General features: G+C 40.3%; 1 protein-coding gene across 1 annotated transcript in view; it reads left to right on the top strand.

Annotated features, from left to right (window-relative positions):
• The first annotated feature begins 3,222 nt into the window (after nt 1–3,222).
• The window catches only part of SCG5 (secretogranin V (7B2 protein)), a 26,900-nt gene continuing 11,259 nt past the window's right edge, over nt 3,223–18,863 (top strand). Inside the window, 2 exon segments of the mRNA XM_010180581.1 lie at nt 3,223–3,449; nt 17,181–17,330. Of these exon segments, the coding sequence (XP_010178883.1) occupies nt 3,236–3,449; nt 17,181–17,330 (364 nt within the window). The 5' untranslated portion in view covers nt 3,223–3,235.

Below are 18,863 nucleotides of genomic sequence, written 5' to 3'. Positions count from 1 at the left end.
GGGTTTAACTTATTTTTAGAGCAATAGAATAGTGTTAAGTAGATGGTGCAGGAGCAAGTTTTAGATTATGATAATGTTGCAAGAGATGAATGTAAGAAGCCATAGTGTGTGAAAGGTTGATTTGCACAAGCAAATGTTTACATCTTTTGGAGTGAAAACTGTTTGTCATCAGTTGTAAAACTATTTAAGAGTAAACACTTGAAACTGTTCATTAGCTTTCTGTATGTGCTAATTGCTTATTGGCAAAATGTAAGAGCTGGAAGCACTGGGTACTTCTGGTTTTAATAAAACCATTGGTTTTGTCCCTTTTCTGAGCCCATTCTTTTATAATGACTTAGAAATTTAGATTTTTGTTGTCACATGCAGACTGGAGACATCAAAAATGAGTAAGTCTGAAAATACGCGATTCTGCTCTGCCTCCTTTTTGTTCATCTTAGGTACGTGTTGGTGATCCTTACAACTAGCAAAAGCTGTGGTGGAACATAATTTAGCAGGAGTTCTGAACTTCTGGAGTGACCTGTTAATGAAAGGAGTAGTTTTGCTTCTTTTCTGCTCCTGCCTCCTTCCCTGTGCAGCCACCCCTTTCCTAGCTGAACTGGTTCAGCTCAGTGATGTAGTGGAAATCTGCCCCCATCAGCCCAGCTGCTGCTGTGTAACTGTTAAGATCTAACTCTAGGGAAACTGCCATGAGGGGATCTTCACAGGATTGCTGGGTGGTGTGGTTAAGTAGTGCAAGCTTCAGTTGCATGAAATAGGGGAGTTAGTGTAACAGTTCACCAGCACCCAGAGGAAGCTGCTCCTCCCTGTTCTCTGCTATGTGCTCCCACCCTTTGCCTTCAGCTGGTGCTGACAGATTCCTCCATAGGCTGAATGTTGGTGCTAGAGCACCATGGTTTGAATCATTTCACTGAGGCAAATAAGGCTCGATAAAGCAACTGCCAGCTGTCCTGGCTGATGCAAGGAGGCAGGAGATAGAAATAGGACAGGAGGAGATAAAGGCAATGTGGTGAGGAAGAAAATGGGATCTGACTCCTTAATAGTAAGCTGTCACATCAATTCATGTTTGAAAGAGCAAGACTTGAGGGGGTTTTTTTCTGTTAGTAAGTATTAGGTGTTTGGAATGCTAATGTAGCTTTGACAACGTGTGATGGGTGGAGCAGTAAACTATTTTTGATCGTTAATGCACACTGGTTGTATGTTAAAAGACTTAAATTTCAGTAAGGGAGATTTTGGTAGGGGACTGGCAAACAAACCCTTAAACAACAAAGATTGTCAAAGGAAGTTGTAGGCTTTATTTTTAGAGATTTTTATCGAACAGTTTAGGCACACATTCATTTACATAAGGTTGATCATATTTTGAAGAAGGATATTAAAAACACGAAATGCCCCATGGAGGTCCTTACTGCTTAATCCTGCAAGTTGCAGACACACAATGTACTAGAGACCAGCAAAAAGAGAACAATCTACATTTGAAAATGTAGTTTATGGATGCATTGCAGTTTGAGATACAATCACAGAGCTTTTCTGTAGGTAGTTATCCTATAATGGAACATGTTGCGTTCATGTCAATAGCCATGACAAAATAGCGTTTAGAAATTACTGTGTTGTCAAGTGCTAATAAATTATAGACTTCATTTAGCAAGATCCTTTTATAGTTGTCTTTTTGTTAACATCTGCTATGGATGATGTATTTAGATTTGCTTAACCTGGAGACCTTTACCTGTAAGTGCTGAGAGATGGTTGCCACGTTGTTACCTTGTAAACCTGCGGTTAGGCAATGCAATCATTCTGTAAGTAAGCCGTTGATCACGTTATTCCAGGGAGAAAAATCCCAGTAGGAAGATGGACACAGTCTCAGGAATACATGGTATCTTATTGCTGTGACCCTTAATCCATCAACGGCCTTCAGTTTATTTTTAGAGTATTGTGCTTAGCTGAAAAGGCAGATTTTGAATATACCCCGCCTCCCCCAAGCTTTGTGTCATCTTTGTGGCCGGACAAACCCACGCAGCGAGCCCAGGGCCGCGGCAGATACCTGGCCAGGGGCTGGCGGGATTCCGCTGCGGGAGGAGGGCGGGCGGGGGCGAGGGGCCGCGGCTGCGCACGGAGGATGCGCGGTCGCGGACCCGCCGCATCCGCAGAGCCGCGCCGGGAGTGGAAGGTGAGTGCGGGGTTCCCGGGGGCCGGCCCGGCGTGGGGGGCTCTGTGATGCTGCTGAGCTGCCCTGGGGGGTGTGTTACGGTCCAGCTTTTGATGGGCGCAGCTCCGAGGCGCAGGGCGGTGCAGGCTGCGGAGCGGCTGCCCCTGCTCGTCCTTTGGTGGCTTCAGCATTGGTGGTTTCAGCCATTTTTGCCTCGAAGGCGTTTCCAGGTGCTTTGCATGGGGCGTTTGGAGCTGGGGAACATCTTTAGATGTCTGGCGTGGAGAAATCAGGCAGCGGTGTGTGTTTTCGGGAAGACAAGGGGGATTGAGGAAGGGTTTTCCCGTATGTTTCTTTAAGGGATTGAAAGAGATGCGCTTTAATTATTCCGTGATGTGAGGGGAAAAGGAGCTTTCAGAAACAAGCGGTCTGATTAAAATCCAGCCTCTCACAGAGAACAGTAAGTGGTGCTTGGTTTTGTTTTGTTTTCTGTTTCCTAATTAAACTATGATGTGCAGCAATTTAGTGGAAGGGATTCAATGAAACAAGTGAAACCTACCCGCGTCAGGTGGGGAAGATGATGTGTAGGAAGCAGGAAGCATCTTGTCTTAAGGTACAAATAAAACATGCCGGTCGTTCAGCAGTTTCCAGTGATTCATTTCTCAGGCAGTGCAGGAATAGAGCTTGGAAATACAGTTCCTGGCTGAAGAATGCTTTGCTTTTAGCCCAGAGCTTTATAAAATAACGTAATAAACATAGGGGGGAGGGGAAATGTATCCTCATTAAATGAAATGGTGGATCAATTTTGTTTGCAGTCACTGTTAATGAATGTCGTGGGCAAAGGCAGATCAGAAAATTGATTTCTGCAGTTTGCTACTTATTTAAAATGTATCTGTAAGAAGAACCTATGCACTCTATTGCCTCTCCATCCCCCCAGTTTTCAGCTGGCTACATTTTCAGCTGACCCTAGAAGCTGCCAGAGTAAGATGCATAGTAGTAAGATCAGATCATTCCCAGCATGTTACTGGCCTTTTTTTCCACTATAATTTATAATCAAATTCCTCTCTTTTTCACAGGATACAAGTGGCTACGAGAATGACGGCGACCTTGCTTTGTAACATGATATTTCTGCTGGCATTTGGATTGGCTTCAGCTTTTAGCCACAGCCCTAGGACCCCTGACAGGGTTTCTGAAGCAGATATTCAGAGGCTCCTCCATGGGGTTATGGAGCAGTTGGGCATTGCAAGACCCCGGGTAGAATATCCAGCACACCAGGCTATGAATCTAGTTGGTCCACAGAGCATTGAAGGTAGCTAATTTCTACTTTGAATTATGGTTAATTTATTAGTATTCTTTGCTAATAACTATTGTTTTGCACATATATACAGAATATTCTAAGCTTAAATCATGGACTTCTTCACTGTGGTGTTGCCTGATCTTTGGATCATCATCCATTTTTACCTTCCTTAGAGTAATGATTTTGGCAGGAGCAGTGGGTTGGGTTTTTATTTATATATGTGTATATATAAATATACAGGCCTTGTAGAAAAAGTCATGTTGTCTTAGAAGGGTCTGGTGACAAATGTGAGCTACAGAGCCCAATTCTCACAGATTTTTGGAAGCAGTTGCAGGCCAGAAAAGACAAAATGTTTGTGGCGTCATGCGAGGCAAAGTGAGAAACCTTACATGAGGGGTTCTTCCTGCATCCTGCAGAACCCTGTGCAGCTAGCCCTGCATGGGACAGGACCAGTGCTGGAACACACAGCTGCAGCCAGGGGGGAGCTAGGGCTGCAGCTGCCAGGGTGGAGAGGACCAGGCGTTCCTCTCCCTGCATCCACAAGTAGCACCTCAACACTGTGCTGCTGCAACGGATGCTCTGGGCTCAGGTTCATTTTTTTGCCTAGTACTTCTGTTTTCACTGCACATGAGTAAATTTGCCCTGGAATCAGTCTTCTGAAACTATGCAAGCCATCTGAAATATCTGGCTCAGATGTTTAGGATATTAGGATAATTTTGCAATGTATCACTGTTTGAATTGTACCAAACTAGCTTTTAGTCTGGGATTACAGCAAAAGGTTGTAGCTATGCGACTCTAAATACTATCGTTTATGTGCAAACATCAGAACAGAGCAGAAATTCAACACTTCTTTCAGGATTAATACAATTTGACAAAATGTAGCAAGTCTTCACAGTTCATAAGCGCCTGCCCCTTATTTTGTTGCCATTCAGATCTAAAGACACAGAGGTACAGTTGCTGTGATGGAGGATAAGGAGAGGATTGGAAACTGAACAGGCATTTCTACCAGATAATTGGAGGCTGAAGTTTATATATTTTCTAAAGAATCTTCAATGGGCACATGCTTTTCTGCAAATTTAAATAACAGAGATGAGGTTTAAGGAGTAAAATTCGGTCTGTGCCCTTTCCTCCTCCTTTATGAGTGCTTGTATGTAAAGAAATGGGGACAGACTGGTAGAAGGAAGCAATTTTACTCTCCATCTCCCTCTTTTCCCCAGACTATTTTTTTTTTTAAACCTTCGAAAAGATAAGCAAATATAGATCTCTGACAATTATTTAATCTTGGCTGTTCCCCATTATTTTCTAATTACAATGTTGACAAAAACAGATTAAGAATCTCCTCTTTTAAGTATTGAAACTTTTCTGGTGCTTGTGGGACTCCAATAATACCAGTTTTTTAGTCATCCATACAGTCTTCCACAAAAAGCAGGTTGGACAAACTTTCTCTTCCACCTCCCCTTCTTTTCTTTTTTTATCTTAAAGATATATATATAAATACCATCTGTGTATATAACAGAGTAAAACTGCAAGATGATAAATCCAGCTCATTTACTGTATTTAACACTCGCCTCTTGAGCAGATGCGGGTGACTTTCTTTTTTCTCAAGCCTACGATGGATATTTACCAGCCTGCCGAGAAACTTCTGCAAAAGCAAAAAGAGCCTTGTGAGGGGAGCGCTGTCAGTCAGTGTAGAAATAGACATGCAAGTGAGACCTTTATGTCAGATGTTGCTTTTCGTGCAGTCTTTTGCGGTAAGTTTTTCAGATAGTAATCGCTTGCTCTTTCTTTGGTTTCTTCTGGTGGTACGTGTCTTCCTACAGATATCTCTTAAAATATCTGATTAGAAACATCAACTTAAAGTATTTTGACAGTGCTGGCTCTAGTTATGAGATTAACATGATTTTATATCATTCTACACACCATATTTTCATAGTGCTTTTTTCCGAAGTACATATAAATCAGTAAAGTTTCACCACGTGTTTCTTTTTTAAATATAAACCATGAATTATGGGATAGCTAATACACTGAAACATACATTTCATTTTCTACCAGTGATTTTAACTGCTTCATTGGGAAAGACTTCAGAATTAATATACCAATAACAAATTGGTTAACAATGCTCCATTTTATTCTATTTGAACACATTTTTGTGTAATTTGGGGAAAAACCTGCACAATGGGTTTGACTTTCTATTAGGTGGCTACTTTGGAAACAGGACTGCTAAAATGGCATGGTAAGGCAGTTATTCAAAACAGTCTAGTTCTGGTTCCCATACATAATGGGAATCATACAAGAGATTCCCATCTGTGATGCTTCCACGTGTGATGTCTGCCGGAAAAACAGCAGTCTTAACTGTTTTCCCCACAGTCTGCCCACTGCTCAGTTATTGCCAGGGGACTGACATTCCTGACCTCCCAGCAGCTCCAGTCAGCTGATGTTTTCTAAATAAACCAGAATAAAAACCAGATTCAAGCAGGGACCTTGTCCTCTGGTGAGGAATGAGGACAGGAGGCATTTGAACGAGGACCCCCACAAGGCGTTACCCTGTTTATGGGCAGATGAAGTGTAATGCTCAGTATGGTAAAAATACTGTGATCCTTCTGAACTGTTTTGTTATGTTGTGGGGGGTTTGGGATCTTACATATTTTGTGAAATTCCTCTTGCAGCTTGCTTGTGTCTCAGATACTTCTTGGCCAGCATGCAAGGAAGTGAACTGAGCAGCACAAGAAATAGTGTCGTGTGTGTAACGTTTAAGCAAAAACCCCTGTGCCTGTAGCACAGGTGTTGGCTGACAGAAATACTGAGAAGGATTGAGAGAGAACTTGTGATTGATGTTCCCAGTGGTATCCATATGAACAATTAGTGATTTATGGTTGAGCTGCAGAAAAAATAACTGCATGTGGTTTTGAGTACCTCAGTACAAGGTTTCAGATTCTGAGGGATTCACCTATGGGCTCTCCTCAACATAGTTACACAGTTCTCACTCGCTAGGAAGTGCGTGCAAGTGCTTTAGAAATCTACCAGATAATAATAGAAGGGCAAACTAAGGGGGAAGGGAAGAAAGAGGTTTAATGGTAATTGGAGCATATCACAGCAAAATAGGGTTTTCATACTAAACACCATTGTAGCAATCCACAGTAGTTTGTAGTAATCCACAAACTGCTCTGTGAGGCTGTCTTCATTGGGATTTTTTCGTCAAAGTAGTGGAGAGTAGAATTGAGTATGAAACTGGTATTATCTGTGAGAAACTCTGAGCGGCCAGGAGTGTTGATGTGCAGCCGTTTTTCAGGCTGCAGTTTGCAGTGACCAACGCAGGCAGTTTGGAGCCCGGTTCATCCCATGCCAGCATCCTCATCATCAACCCACTGACTGGTGTGGAGCACATCTGTTTCTCATTTTGACCAGATACTGCATCTCAGAATAAAAAAAAAAACAACTTTACCAATCAAAGCTTAATAAATTTAGTGTGTTCTTACAGAAAATTGGTTCACTTAACAAGATGCTTTTGTCAGACGTTGCCCCGGCAGTGTAGACCTGCAGCAGTGTTGATAGCTGTGGACGCCACCAGCTTCAGCTGAGGCAGAAATCCAGAAATCCCACCAATTTTCATAAGGCCAAGATTTCACTCATTGTACGTGTATATTTGCAGACAAAAGGCTGCCAGGAAAAATTAATTTCTGTGGCTTTGGAATTTGGAAACAAATTTAGGCAGCCATAATATAGACAAGTTTAGACTATCAGCGTTATTATAATGAAATGTTGGCAAATTTGTGTGATTATTATAAAAACCTTGTTCAGCTTAATAAGATCCTAATAATTTTATATATAACAAATATTATTGCTGTTAGTTCATAAGCAGATTTCCTACTTATGCCCATTTTCCATCTCCACCGTCTACTTTTTTTTCCAGTGTTAATCATCATATTTTGACTTCGAAATGCTAAAAACCAGAGGGTGGATGTGTTGCAAGGGACTATATATACATGGTCTTTTTTTTCTTCCCCTAAAAAAGCTTAGGGCTGACTTTGCTCTAGTCAGTGAAGTCACAAACTTGCTGTGTACCAAAGGCAACAAAAAGATGGATACTTTAAAACATGTTTATCAGCGTGGGTTATCTTTCCTGAGTGGCCAGATAGTTTTCTTGGTGATGGACAGAAAACAAAGCTACAGCTTGTTAATAGGAAGAAGTTACTGCCTTTTGTTATGTTGAAATCTACGAATACATGATTATTTTTTCTTCTCCTTTCCTTTGCATTTGTCAATTACCTGTTACCTCGATTCAAGCTGTGAAAACAGGAGTGTAGAAAATGCTCGATAAAGAGTTTAATCGACCAAGAAATTACTGTGAACTTGAAGCTGTGTGCAATCGAAGGAGCACTCTGAGGTCTAGAGGGCTATGAGAGCCGTGGCTTTTCTCTCTGGGTGGCAGTGGGCTTCTCCAGCAGGAGCACGCAGGGAGGCGCGGAGGCAGTGTGAGCTGTCCCCCTTTGCCGGGGCTCTGTTCGCTGAGGGGGAGCAGTTCACAGGATAAACTTATCACAGAAATGGGACTTTGCTGGCTGAGTCCCTGTATTTGTACACTGCAGCTGGCTACGGCGCAAGGCATGGCAGCACAGCGGAAGCCAAGCAGGTCCTGCATGATGAGTGTCAGCTGAAGGTGTCTTATCACCCGAGCTGATTTCTTAGGAGCAGCTGGGTTTTGCTGACCACTGAACAGAATTTCCTTCTGCACACCCCCTGATACTTGAAAGTAATAAACTCACTTTAACTACTGTAATTTCTCTAATAATATTTCCTTTCCTTGATAATTTGCCTTTTCAGAAAGCTAAATTGGACTCACTTAGCAGTATAGGGGAAAAACCAGAAAAGCAAAAGATGGATTTTTAATGAGTAACTGTGTTTCTGCAGTTACCATTTAAGTTTATCACTAAAATACTGTACAGGCACCACTGTGGTATATTTAAGTTTCCTATAGAGAAGCAGAGGGCTGCATCTGTGCTAATAGAGAACAAAAGAATAAAATAAAGAAATGCCTTCAACATTTCAAAAACATAAAGTAGTTCTTTCTGCCTGGCAGGGAGTTTATGAAGTAAGAGACCACCTTTTTTTAAAAAAAATAATTTTCCTGTCTGCCTGTAATTTTGTTCCAATATTTAAGGTTTTTTTCTTGTGGGGAGGGGAATGGAATATGTGTATAATGGAAATTCAGGACTGTTACACAATGCATAGGAGAACAGTAAAATTTCGTTTAAACACACGGGGGCACCAGTAGCTCAGCTCGGGTGGTTTATAGCCCTTTAAGTTCAGAATGGGAAATGTGAAGTCCTATTTTCATTTTACAGACATCATGTCCTTATATTTTCATTGCCTCCTGCACAGTTCAGTGCAACAGGAAGCCTCTTGGGTGGTTTGTTTGTTTCTGTTTGATTTGGTTGTTTTGTTTGTTTGTTTTTTTAAAACACTTAAACTAAGATGATGGTTGATAAAGATGCTGGCATGGCAGCTCAGAGTCTGAAGTTTTTAATCTGCAAAAGAGACATAATCCTGTCAACCTCAATGGCAACATTAAATGAAGTATCTTAAATCCTGATCATTTGCAGGAATAAGAAAATATGATGTCTCTTTGGGAGGCTTTTAACTCTCCTGCAGAGGCTGTTTATAGCTACTGAGAAAAGTCCGGGGTTTATTTGATTATTTTGAAAGGAATTAAAGACCTATTTATTTTTTTATTAAAAGATAATTACTGTTTGTTTGAGATTATAAAACTCAAAAGAGTCTGGAACATTATGCTAATGTTTCTACTAACAACTGGTAGTTAATGATTTGTCAGCACAGAGTCTGTACAAATAGCACTTTGCATGAAATCTGTTGTCTGTAAAATTATGAAGATCACTCATGCATGTTAATAATGTCTATTTTGCTTACATTTTCCTAATAAGAAAACTAAGACAGGCAGTGCTGGATTACCTTGCTGCCTGGCCTGTACATACCTGCCAGACTGCTACAGTAAAATCTTCTTCTTAGAAAGTTGCCAAAGCTTTTGCTTATGAGTGCACTTGGAGAAACCAGTGCACAGATGACCTTTACACTCATTTGCTTTCGGGCTAGAGTGTCCTGTGCTTATACCCAAATATATGTGGACTTCTTTGGGTGCCTAGAAGTAGTAACCATTGTCGCACGGGAGTGTGATAGCCAGGGGTCACAAAACGTGGCAATGTGATGGCTGCGTCCTCTTGTGTGTCCTGTGCGCCAGCATCCAGGGGTAGCAGCGTGCTGCTGGGCTGGGGCAGACCTCCCGCAGCCAATTCTGCTGCTTCAGGGCCGCTTTGCAGTGCCAATTCAGTGTAAAGAGACCACACAGTCATCTAGGATTAGGATTATTGTATCTGTTCCGTAGAGAAAGTCCTGCTGCAGTTAAGATGTAAAGTTACATTCACACTGGGACTGCTTTTGCCGCAGCACACATGACTTTAATCAAATGCTGCATTATGGGCTTGATATTTGACAAACAAAATCAAACCCCAGCAGCACTCTTTTAGTCTCTGCTTTCAGGTTTGGGATTTTTTTTTTTTCCAAATTAATGAAATAGCTCAGGAAATATTATTTTAAAATTTAATGTAGACATCTCAAATTTGTAAAATTAAAAAGGTAAAGCTACACTTTTTTCTACATTAATATGCTAAACATCTGGATTTGTACAGAACTGACTAAAAATACCTATTATTTTCTTTGTATTTTATTTCCCAAATTGTAATGTCAAATGTAACCAGAATTTGAGTATCTGGCAGTGGTGCATGTCGTAAGAGAGGCAATTTAGAAAGCTAATTCCTGAATTTAAAAGCTAATGACACTGCCAAATGACAGCAGTGGTTTACAGTGGATTTCTTTATCTGAGTAAGTGATATGGCACAGCTCTGTGAGGAAATTGAATGTAAAATGATTATACCTGTAACGCCGCAAGCACGAAAATAATGAGGTGGTGTGATTTTTATTTGTTCTTTATTAAAGGCAAATGTTTGAAAATTTGGCCCATAATATCCTTGCTTCAACATGAATTTATAAGCCGTGACAAGCAGTGAATAACAAGAAAGCAGGGCTGGTGTTTGTAATGCTATCTGGAGGTGGTATTGTGTTACCTCCGTGTGTTAGACAACTTTCCCTCTTGAGCAAGAGCAGGATCCAGCCAAAGGTGAGGGTGTTATCACTGTGGGCTCTGCCTCTCCTGAATTTGGGGAGGTGCCTTTCCTTGATGTCCTGGTCTGCAGGAGGTGCACGTGTCTCCTCGGTAAGCCTGGGGAGAGGCAGGGACAAGCCTCAAAACTAGTGTGGCTCATTAGAGATGTAGGTCAACGAAGAACGCAAGAAGAAAAGTGATTAATCCCTGTTTCTCTCTAGATCTTTGTTATTTGCTTGTAGGTCTAAGGGACCTGTTCAGATTTGAGGCTTTGAACCTTTGCTTGAAATGACATGCGTATAGCAGTCCTTGTGGCTGCAGGAGGGAGTGCATGTGTCACATCCCCCTTCCAAGGAACCAAGAAAGCGACTCCAGCTCTTAAAACCTCCTACTAACCACTGTTATGTGGTATAGACTACTGCTGCTCTTAAAGTCATCTTTAAAAGATTCTACCAAAGGAGAAATCAGCTTGAAGTGGGACCCTTTCAGGAAAGAAAGGTGGTGGGTCTGTAGGGATTTAGAATTAAGTAGATGTTCATGTATTTAAAGGTAATTAATCAATTAGCATGGGATTTGTATCCAGAATCATTTTTTATGCATGTTAACTAGAGGGAAATAAACCAATAAGAGAGGTAAGAAACCTGAGGAGCAGAGGAAATATGATCGCTCCTGTGTGGTCTGATGCTTTATAGTGCTTCTGTTTTCTAGTGTATGATGGTATATAGATGATATATAGAAATTTATTATGAAACTGTAAAAATTTATCTAACAATGGAATATAGTCCATAAGTATTTAAAAATCTGCCAGCGAAGGCCAGCTAAGTTATTATGATGAGCTTTTGTTTTTAAAGACTTTTTCCCTGCATGTCTTTCACATGTATAAAATAAATCCTTGGGCATAGTTGTTAGGATTTATACCTCTTTGTAATGATGCTCAAAATCATGTGGATTTCCCCTGCTCCCATCTGAATTTTAAATTAACTTGCAGGAAAAAGAGCTTTCTTATTTCATTCTATGAAAATATATTTTATGAGTCTAGACAAAGAAGAGATTCTTGCTTTTCTTGATAGTGATGTTGTGTGCAGGAGATAGGATCTCTGGCATGTTCCAGAGGTGTCCAGAGGTGTGCTTTCCGTGCTTCCCGTTGTGCGTGCTTTCAGCGGTGCCCTCACAGCTGCTGCAGGGACGAATGAGAAGAGGAACGTTCTCAGCTGCTGAACAGGAGGGAGGAAGAAGCTGGTTTCTCCCCTTGGGATGCTTTATTACATCAGGTTAGCTGGCCCGAGTCCCTCTCACAGTGCTGAAGAGAAGCATTGGGCCTGGTCTTACCTGGTAAGACTCTTCATCTCGCCACTCTCTTGCATCTTCACTGTGGGCCAACGCTTGTATTCAAGTGAAAAGAAGCCTTGTCTTGACTTGGGTCATGATGGCAGAAGTTTTGAGTAGGAAAGCTCTGCTTTTGGAGTTGAGAGACTCACCAAAGCAGAGACTTGGGAGCCTTGTAGCCCCCACACTGGTATTGTTCATGATGAGCTCGTTTGGGAAAGTTAGAAAATTTACCCTCGTGGCAACCGTCAGACAGGCATGAGAAGTTTTTAAGCACTTATTTTAAAGAACCAGCTGGGACTTTAAGCCATTGTGTGCAAAATGGCATTGAATGAATATGAATGGGGAAGCAAACAAGAAAGCTTTTTGAAGTTCAGTGGAGCAGTAGAAAGAAAACATGGACCTGTTCTGGACAATTTTGGTGCCTCCATGCTTCATATTACAAGAGAGAAAGGAGTATTTTTCTATGAGTGTGTTGACATCGATGGAGCATCTGGGCTTCTCATGCAGTTGGTGTTAATGCCAGTGAATAAAGTGCTCCAGTCTTTCAGTGAAATAGCGTCCCAGCCCTCATAGGATGGAGTAGGTCACTGGCTTCCTTTTGTTGCTGCGTTTCCTAGAGCCATGCACTGCACATGTGGCCATTAGCAAGGTGATGTGTGTGGTGTTTGCTGGCCGTGCTTTCCCCTGACTCCGCTGGGACGCGGTAGCCAGAGGTCGGTGTGGCAGAGGGGCCCATCGCTGAGTACCGCAGGCTGCACCGTGGTTGCAAGAAGGCTTGTCTACATGGTGAAGCGTGAAAGCTTTCTGGTCAGACTGAAGGGCAAATTAATATAGCCTGTTAGAGGACTGTTCAACCAAGGGAGGCATAACAGATTGCTTTTGCACGCTGTCAGCGAACGAGCTGCTGGATTTTTTTTATTGTGTGTGCAACTTGAATAATGAATAATAACGGCATATAGGCTACTGTTATAAATTTATTGTGAGAGAGGCATGGGGGTTACTTTGATCCTAACCATTTCACAATAAAAGCATTTCATATCTTAAATATTTGTACTGTTTGTAATTAAAATATGGGATAAAGTGGAATTATTCACTGAAAGCAATTGTGTGATGTGTGTGCTTAAGGCTTTAGAAAAGACATTGCAAGGAATTTGTCCCTCTGCAGAGAAGAAGAAAATTAATCTTTAGGGTTTTCAGAAAGTTTGTGTCATTAAGGAGAAGACAAGCTGACTCTGGAATCTGGGATGCTTGAGTATAGCTCAAGCTGTACTATAGCTGTAGTCTTCTTGAGTTTCCTGAGGCATGCTCTTGAATGATTAAGGAAGTTGGCTAGGTTTGCATTTTTCTCTACTTGGTTCTCCTTCACTGTTCTCTTATTTACCAGCTTTTATGGAATAGAGAAAATGTGGCAATTTATAATTTTTTTCAGTGTCTCTCATTTCCTGATCTTAATCAATCTCAGCAACCAGCATAGGACTCTCTGGGATGAAGGTAGCTGAAGGTGCATGGAGGAAATGGCATTGGGACTGTAAAGCTTTTAGTGATGTTAGAAAGGATAAGGAAAATGAAAATGCATTTTTTGCATTCAGAATTTTTGTGACAGTTTGAATTAATCAGAATCTTGCAGATAATGAAGGAAGGAGGGAAGGAAGGGAGAAAGGAAGGAGTGGTGAGACATCACTTTGGACTGTGACAACGACACAGCAAAAGTAGATATTAGATAGGTTTGTTGAGGGGAATGTTCACTACTGGCAGGAGACTAGTTGTTCTTTGTGGGGTTTTTTTGAGTTTTGGGTTTTTTTCCTTTTTCTTTCTCTTTCCTCCAAGAACAGAGTGATTGTGTTGTTCTTCCACCCATAAAGACAGTATTGCTTCTACAAAGAAATGAGCTAAAATGTGTGCACTTAAATTTTCAGTCATTCCAAGTATCTCTAATTGAGATGATACTAGCAGATGGTGACATGATTAAAAGACTTTTCCAGAATTATAGGAAAGAGGTGAGGCATTGTTCCATTTTTGTTTTCCACCCTGCAACAATTTGAGACTAGTCCCAAAAGAGGGTTACATATACGCATATATTTTAAATGAAATCCAAAGTTTACTTATGACAAGACCAACCTCAGGCCAAAAGACCTAAACTTCTAGTTTACACTGCAGGGATGTAAACTATATGCCGACACAGAAATCCTGCACATGGAAGAGAGCTGGTTGTTTTGGAGGTCCTTTTGCTAGTATGTGGCACGTGAAAGCCAGTTCATACAATAAGTAAGGAGTGATGGGGAAAACATGGATTTATCTAGCGTGTCCTTTCTCAGTAGAAAAGTGTTCTCTGTACTGTTCTTCTGGATTAGTGCTAGTCCAGTTTCAGGTAATTTAACAATGGTGTCTTGTGCTTCCCTTGGATAGGAAATTATGAAAAATTCCTCAATATTTAGTAGTCCTGTCTTTTTCTTTCAGTCAAGAGACCCATCTTCTGCTGTTTTTGTAGCTAACTGTATATGTTTGTATCACAATATTTTGACTTGGTAGCTGCAGTGTCTTTAATTCTAATATGTTCAAATCAGTAACATTACAATACCAAAACTAATGCAGCTTGTGAATTACTGTACTTAATAACCCTAATCAGTATATTCATAGAATTTCATTTTTATTATTGCAGTCATTACTGAGTGTACTATTTGTCAGAGTTTATAAGGAATGAGCTTTACTAACGCTACTAAATCACTCAAGTGTGCTAAATTATGGCACCAGAGCAGGTGCTATTTTCTTCAACTCCTTTGGAAAGAAAGGAAAAACCCTTAAACAATCCTGGACATTTATACTGAAAGGAAACAATCCTTTATATTAATATGAAAAGATTGTTTTGTACTCAGTCAAGGGAATTCTTGGCAGTCGGTTTAAATATATATAGCACACTGGAGCCTGCTAAGTACCTCTGTTTTCTTTATGGATGGAGCTTTGGTGCCAAGAGGTCTGCACCACATACAAGCGTAGATCTGCTTCCATCTGATGGATTGTCCCATAGTGAACCACATTGTATACAGGATGTTCAAACATGTATTGATTATGTGGTTCTGCAGTTTACAGCAGAATCATAACCTGATGCTTTTAAGTACGTACATGCAATCAATCTTCATGTGAAGGAGCTCAGTATAAAACCAATATTTTATGCTATACATTAGATGTTAGATTAAATGACATTAGATTAAATGTATGTTATACATTTTTTAACCTCGTCACCATAGCATTATTGTGAATCTATACAGTTCTTACAAGGATCATCTTCGTGTTGACTATGGACTGTAAATGTATAAAGTTCATAGTGTGTATAACTCTATTCTGGTATTAGTACCAGGTCTCATGGTCAGCTACAAGGGAAAACCTCATATAACACAGTTGCAAATTTATATAGTGCTACTTTTATGTTAGTAACAGATGTGTAAAACTTTCCTTCACCGTTGCGTTACAGAATAAGAGACTTGTAATTGAGGATGAAAATTAGTATGTTTAGATTTTAGTCTATCACACAAAATTGCAATATATATGCTTATAGACTAACTTGTTTCTGGTACTATAATGCCAGCTTCCAACTGATTATTTGCAAAATATAGAAAACTTGACTCAACTACCACTTCTAATCGTAGAAATGAATACAAAATTTGTCATGACTGCCTTATGTTAGCAATTTTAGAAAGTTATTCTGTTAGCTTACAATGGCTAGCTATACCAATGATGGTTTAGACTTGTAGTATTTATTTGTAAGTTGGGACAGGAGTATTTGAATGATTCTTCTGGAAGAGCTTTCATGTTCAGAAGATGCAGATTCCAGTCTTCTGCACCTGTGAAAATTACAGATATTGAAAACAAGACTATTTGATGATAATATGGTGAGTTGGTGAGTTGTGTCTGTGTTCACTCTTTAACTCACATTTTCCAATCATTCAAATTCAATTTCCTTTCATTCATTGTTAGTGGAATTTATATGTTCCCTTCATTATCTAGGGTTGTTAAAAAATGTTGCTCTGCTGTCACACAACCATCTCAGTGCTCAATCACCACATTAGCTGTTGCTGCAGTGTGTGTGGTGGCTGTTGTACAGCAGGGAAAAAGAGCACGCTTGAAACTAAGTTTTTATTTGCCTGAAATTCAAAAGACTACTGTACAATAGTATTTAGAAAACTCTGCAAGCAGCTGAGGTTTAGCCTGTAGATGCATTTAGCCAGTAATGCACGCAGAAAAGATCTGGAGCAGATAAATATTTGTAGAGAGGCGTACAGAGAGAACGGCCTGAGCTTGGTTCCCAGGCCCTTAGTGGAAGACCCTACTTGTCAAAGGCAAGGTGCCCAAGCTGAGATGTGTGGAGAAGGCTTAGCAAACCCCTTCTGTGAGCATTTGCCCAAGAAGAGGAAGCTCATCATCATGTCCTCTGTCACTGAGTTATAAAACCTGCTGCACACTGCTGCTGTAGCCCTGCAGCAATGGTGCTCCATGTCCCACAGGGCAACTATAAAAGCCTTCATCTAGAACTGATCTATTAAGTAAAAGTCTAAAAGTCACAGAATGTGATGTTTCATACCATAATGACTACTGTGTAGGTGTACGTGCACAAAAATTCCCATCAATAATATGGACTCAATCACTTTTCACCATTACTGCAGGAAACTCAAATATGCTTTTAAGAAATGGTTTGATTTAAAAATAATATTCCTAGCTCTATACAACCAAATTTGCTATAATATCTTGGGTCCCCTCACATGGCTTAGTTTATTAATGTATTTGTAGACTGTGAAAATAGTATTGTTTCTTTCTACAGTGTCATTAACTTTGTCATCTCACCATGATGCTGTTTTGCCATATTTTCTTCAAATGTTAGTTGCTACATTAATCAGTGACTGAAGTTGATTGTGCAGTAAATATATTAAGTTCCATTACTGTTTCATGTTTCTCTTTCTTTGCATTTTCTTACCTATAACTTACATAGTTAAGGGAAAAACAACCCCAAGATTAATAGTAAGTGGCTGTTTTTGTTTCCTAGTTTCATTTTTCATTACCTAAGCTACCTGATTTAGGTCACAGGGTTATGTTTGTAAAAGAGACGTTTGAAATCTAAACTTGGATCTGTCTCTATAACAGTTATATATATATATTTTAAATCTAAGTCTGGATTACTCAAAGCAGCTAAAGCATTTACACTTTTAATCTTGTAAAAACATTGCATGTGTGTAAATTGTCTTTGCTAGGTGGTGCACACGAGGGTCTCCAGCACTTGGGTCCTTATGGAAATATCCCAAACATCGTGGCTGAGCTGACAGGAGATAATGTACCAAAGGATTTCAGTGAAGATCAAGGATATCCTGACCCTCCAAATCCCTGCCCAATTGGAAAGACAGGTAATTATGCTGTAGCCTTCACACCTCTGTCTTCACTGTATGTCCTTCAGTCTTTCAGGGCTGTACTAGGCAGTATGACACTTGATCAGCAGTGGGTGTTTTCTTTCATTCTCTACCACAGGAGCAGAGCTCTTGAGCAATCAGGTGATTTAGATGAGATTTTCTTTTTTTTTTAAATATGTACACCTTCTGTATTGCTATATGACTGCTAGACAAGGTCAGGTGGAAGAAATCATCTGGAGATTTACGATAGCATCTTGTTCCTGAGGGAGTTTATTTTTAGGCTGGCCCCTGAAAAAAGTTATCATTCTGTGCAGATGAGATTTACCCTTATTTTAGAGACTTTCATTGTGCCAAGAGGAATGAAACTGTCTGTCCTGATCTCCAACCCAGACCATGAGTCAATATTTAAGATACTTTGGCTCCAACCCACGTGGCTTTATAGCTCACTGAGGGTGCGTCTGTACCAAGAAATGGAGAGCTACGTGGACGTACCCCAGCGTGTCGCACGCAGGCTCACTCTGGCAGTGGAGCAGTGCAGCCTCCAAGCACCAGGGCTGTACAGTACCCAAAGCACCTGGTACATCCTCCAGCTTGCAGCAACGCATGTACCAAGCTACGTAGGTGGTAGTGCTGAGGGATCTCTAAAGCAGCACTGCATCTGCATGATACAAACATACCCCAAGGAAATCAGTCTTTTTCCTGTTATTGGAGCCAAAGAATGGCTTCCAGTACTGAAAGTAGTAGTAAAACTCCCATTGGCTGCCTTGGGAACTGGAACTAGGAATGAGCACTCTATTCTGCTATCGTTTTTTATTTGTAAGCTAAGAGATCCTTTCACAATCTTTTCTGTTTAGTCGTCTTCTATGTTATTTGGATAATGCAAAACAATTTTCTATGTTCTTATTAAAAATGTTCTAACTAGTTTAGAATTGATCAAAAATTAAATATTTGTTGTGAAAAGTTTTGTAAACAGTGTATTTACATTTCATTCAAAAATATGACAAAATTTCAACTAGTCCTTCCTTACTGTTTTCTACTACTGCCTGCATCTCTTCTGAAATAATATCTAATCTTCCATTTTGTTCAATATAGCTGTTGTCTGACAGGTTGCAAATGATGGGTTTAGGTTTTCTCACACACACACAGACTTTCTATCTTCTGTGCTTGCCCATTAAACTTCTGTTAGTGACTAGATAAATCAAAAACCTGGCATCCAGAGAAATGCCTTTGAAAATCCCTTCAATTTTTCTTTCTTAGGTGAAATAAAAGTAGTTAGCTAAGCTAATACAGTCATATCTGAACACAGGGGGAATTCTTAGGGAAGTGCTGCCTGCTCAGATAAATGGCTCTGTCGTAGGTACGCTGTGAATGAAGATAGTATCTACTAGGATTAGAGTAAAATGTTTTTCAGGACCTTAAAAGGAAATTCAAGTGGTGACTGTATTACGCATACAAGTTACCGGAGGCCTTCCTCAATCAGGTCTGTGGATTTGCTTAATGGAAAACAATTTTTCCAGTCACTGTCTACAT

This window comes from Mesitornis unicolor, unplaced genomic scaffold, assembly GCF_000695765.1.
Source record: "Mesitornis unicolor isolate BGI_N332 unplaced genomic scaffold, ASM69576v1 scaffold10880, whole genome shotgun sequence".
NCBI lineage: Eukaryota > Metazoa > Chordata > Aves > Mesitornithiformes > Mesitornithidae > Mesitornis > Mesitornis unicolor.
This window is presented reverse-complemented; position numbering and strand designations above follow the sequence as displayed.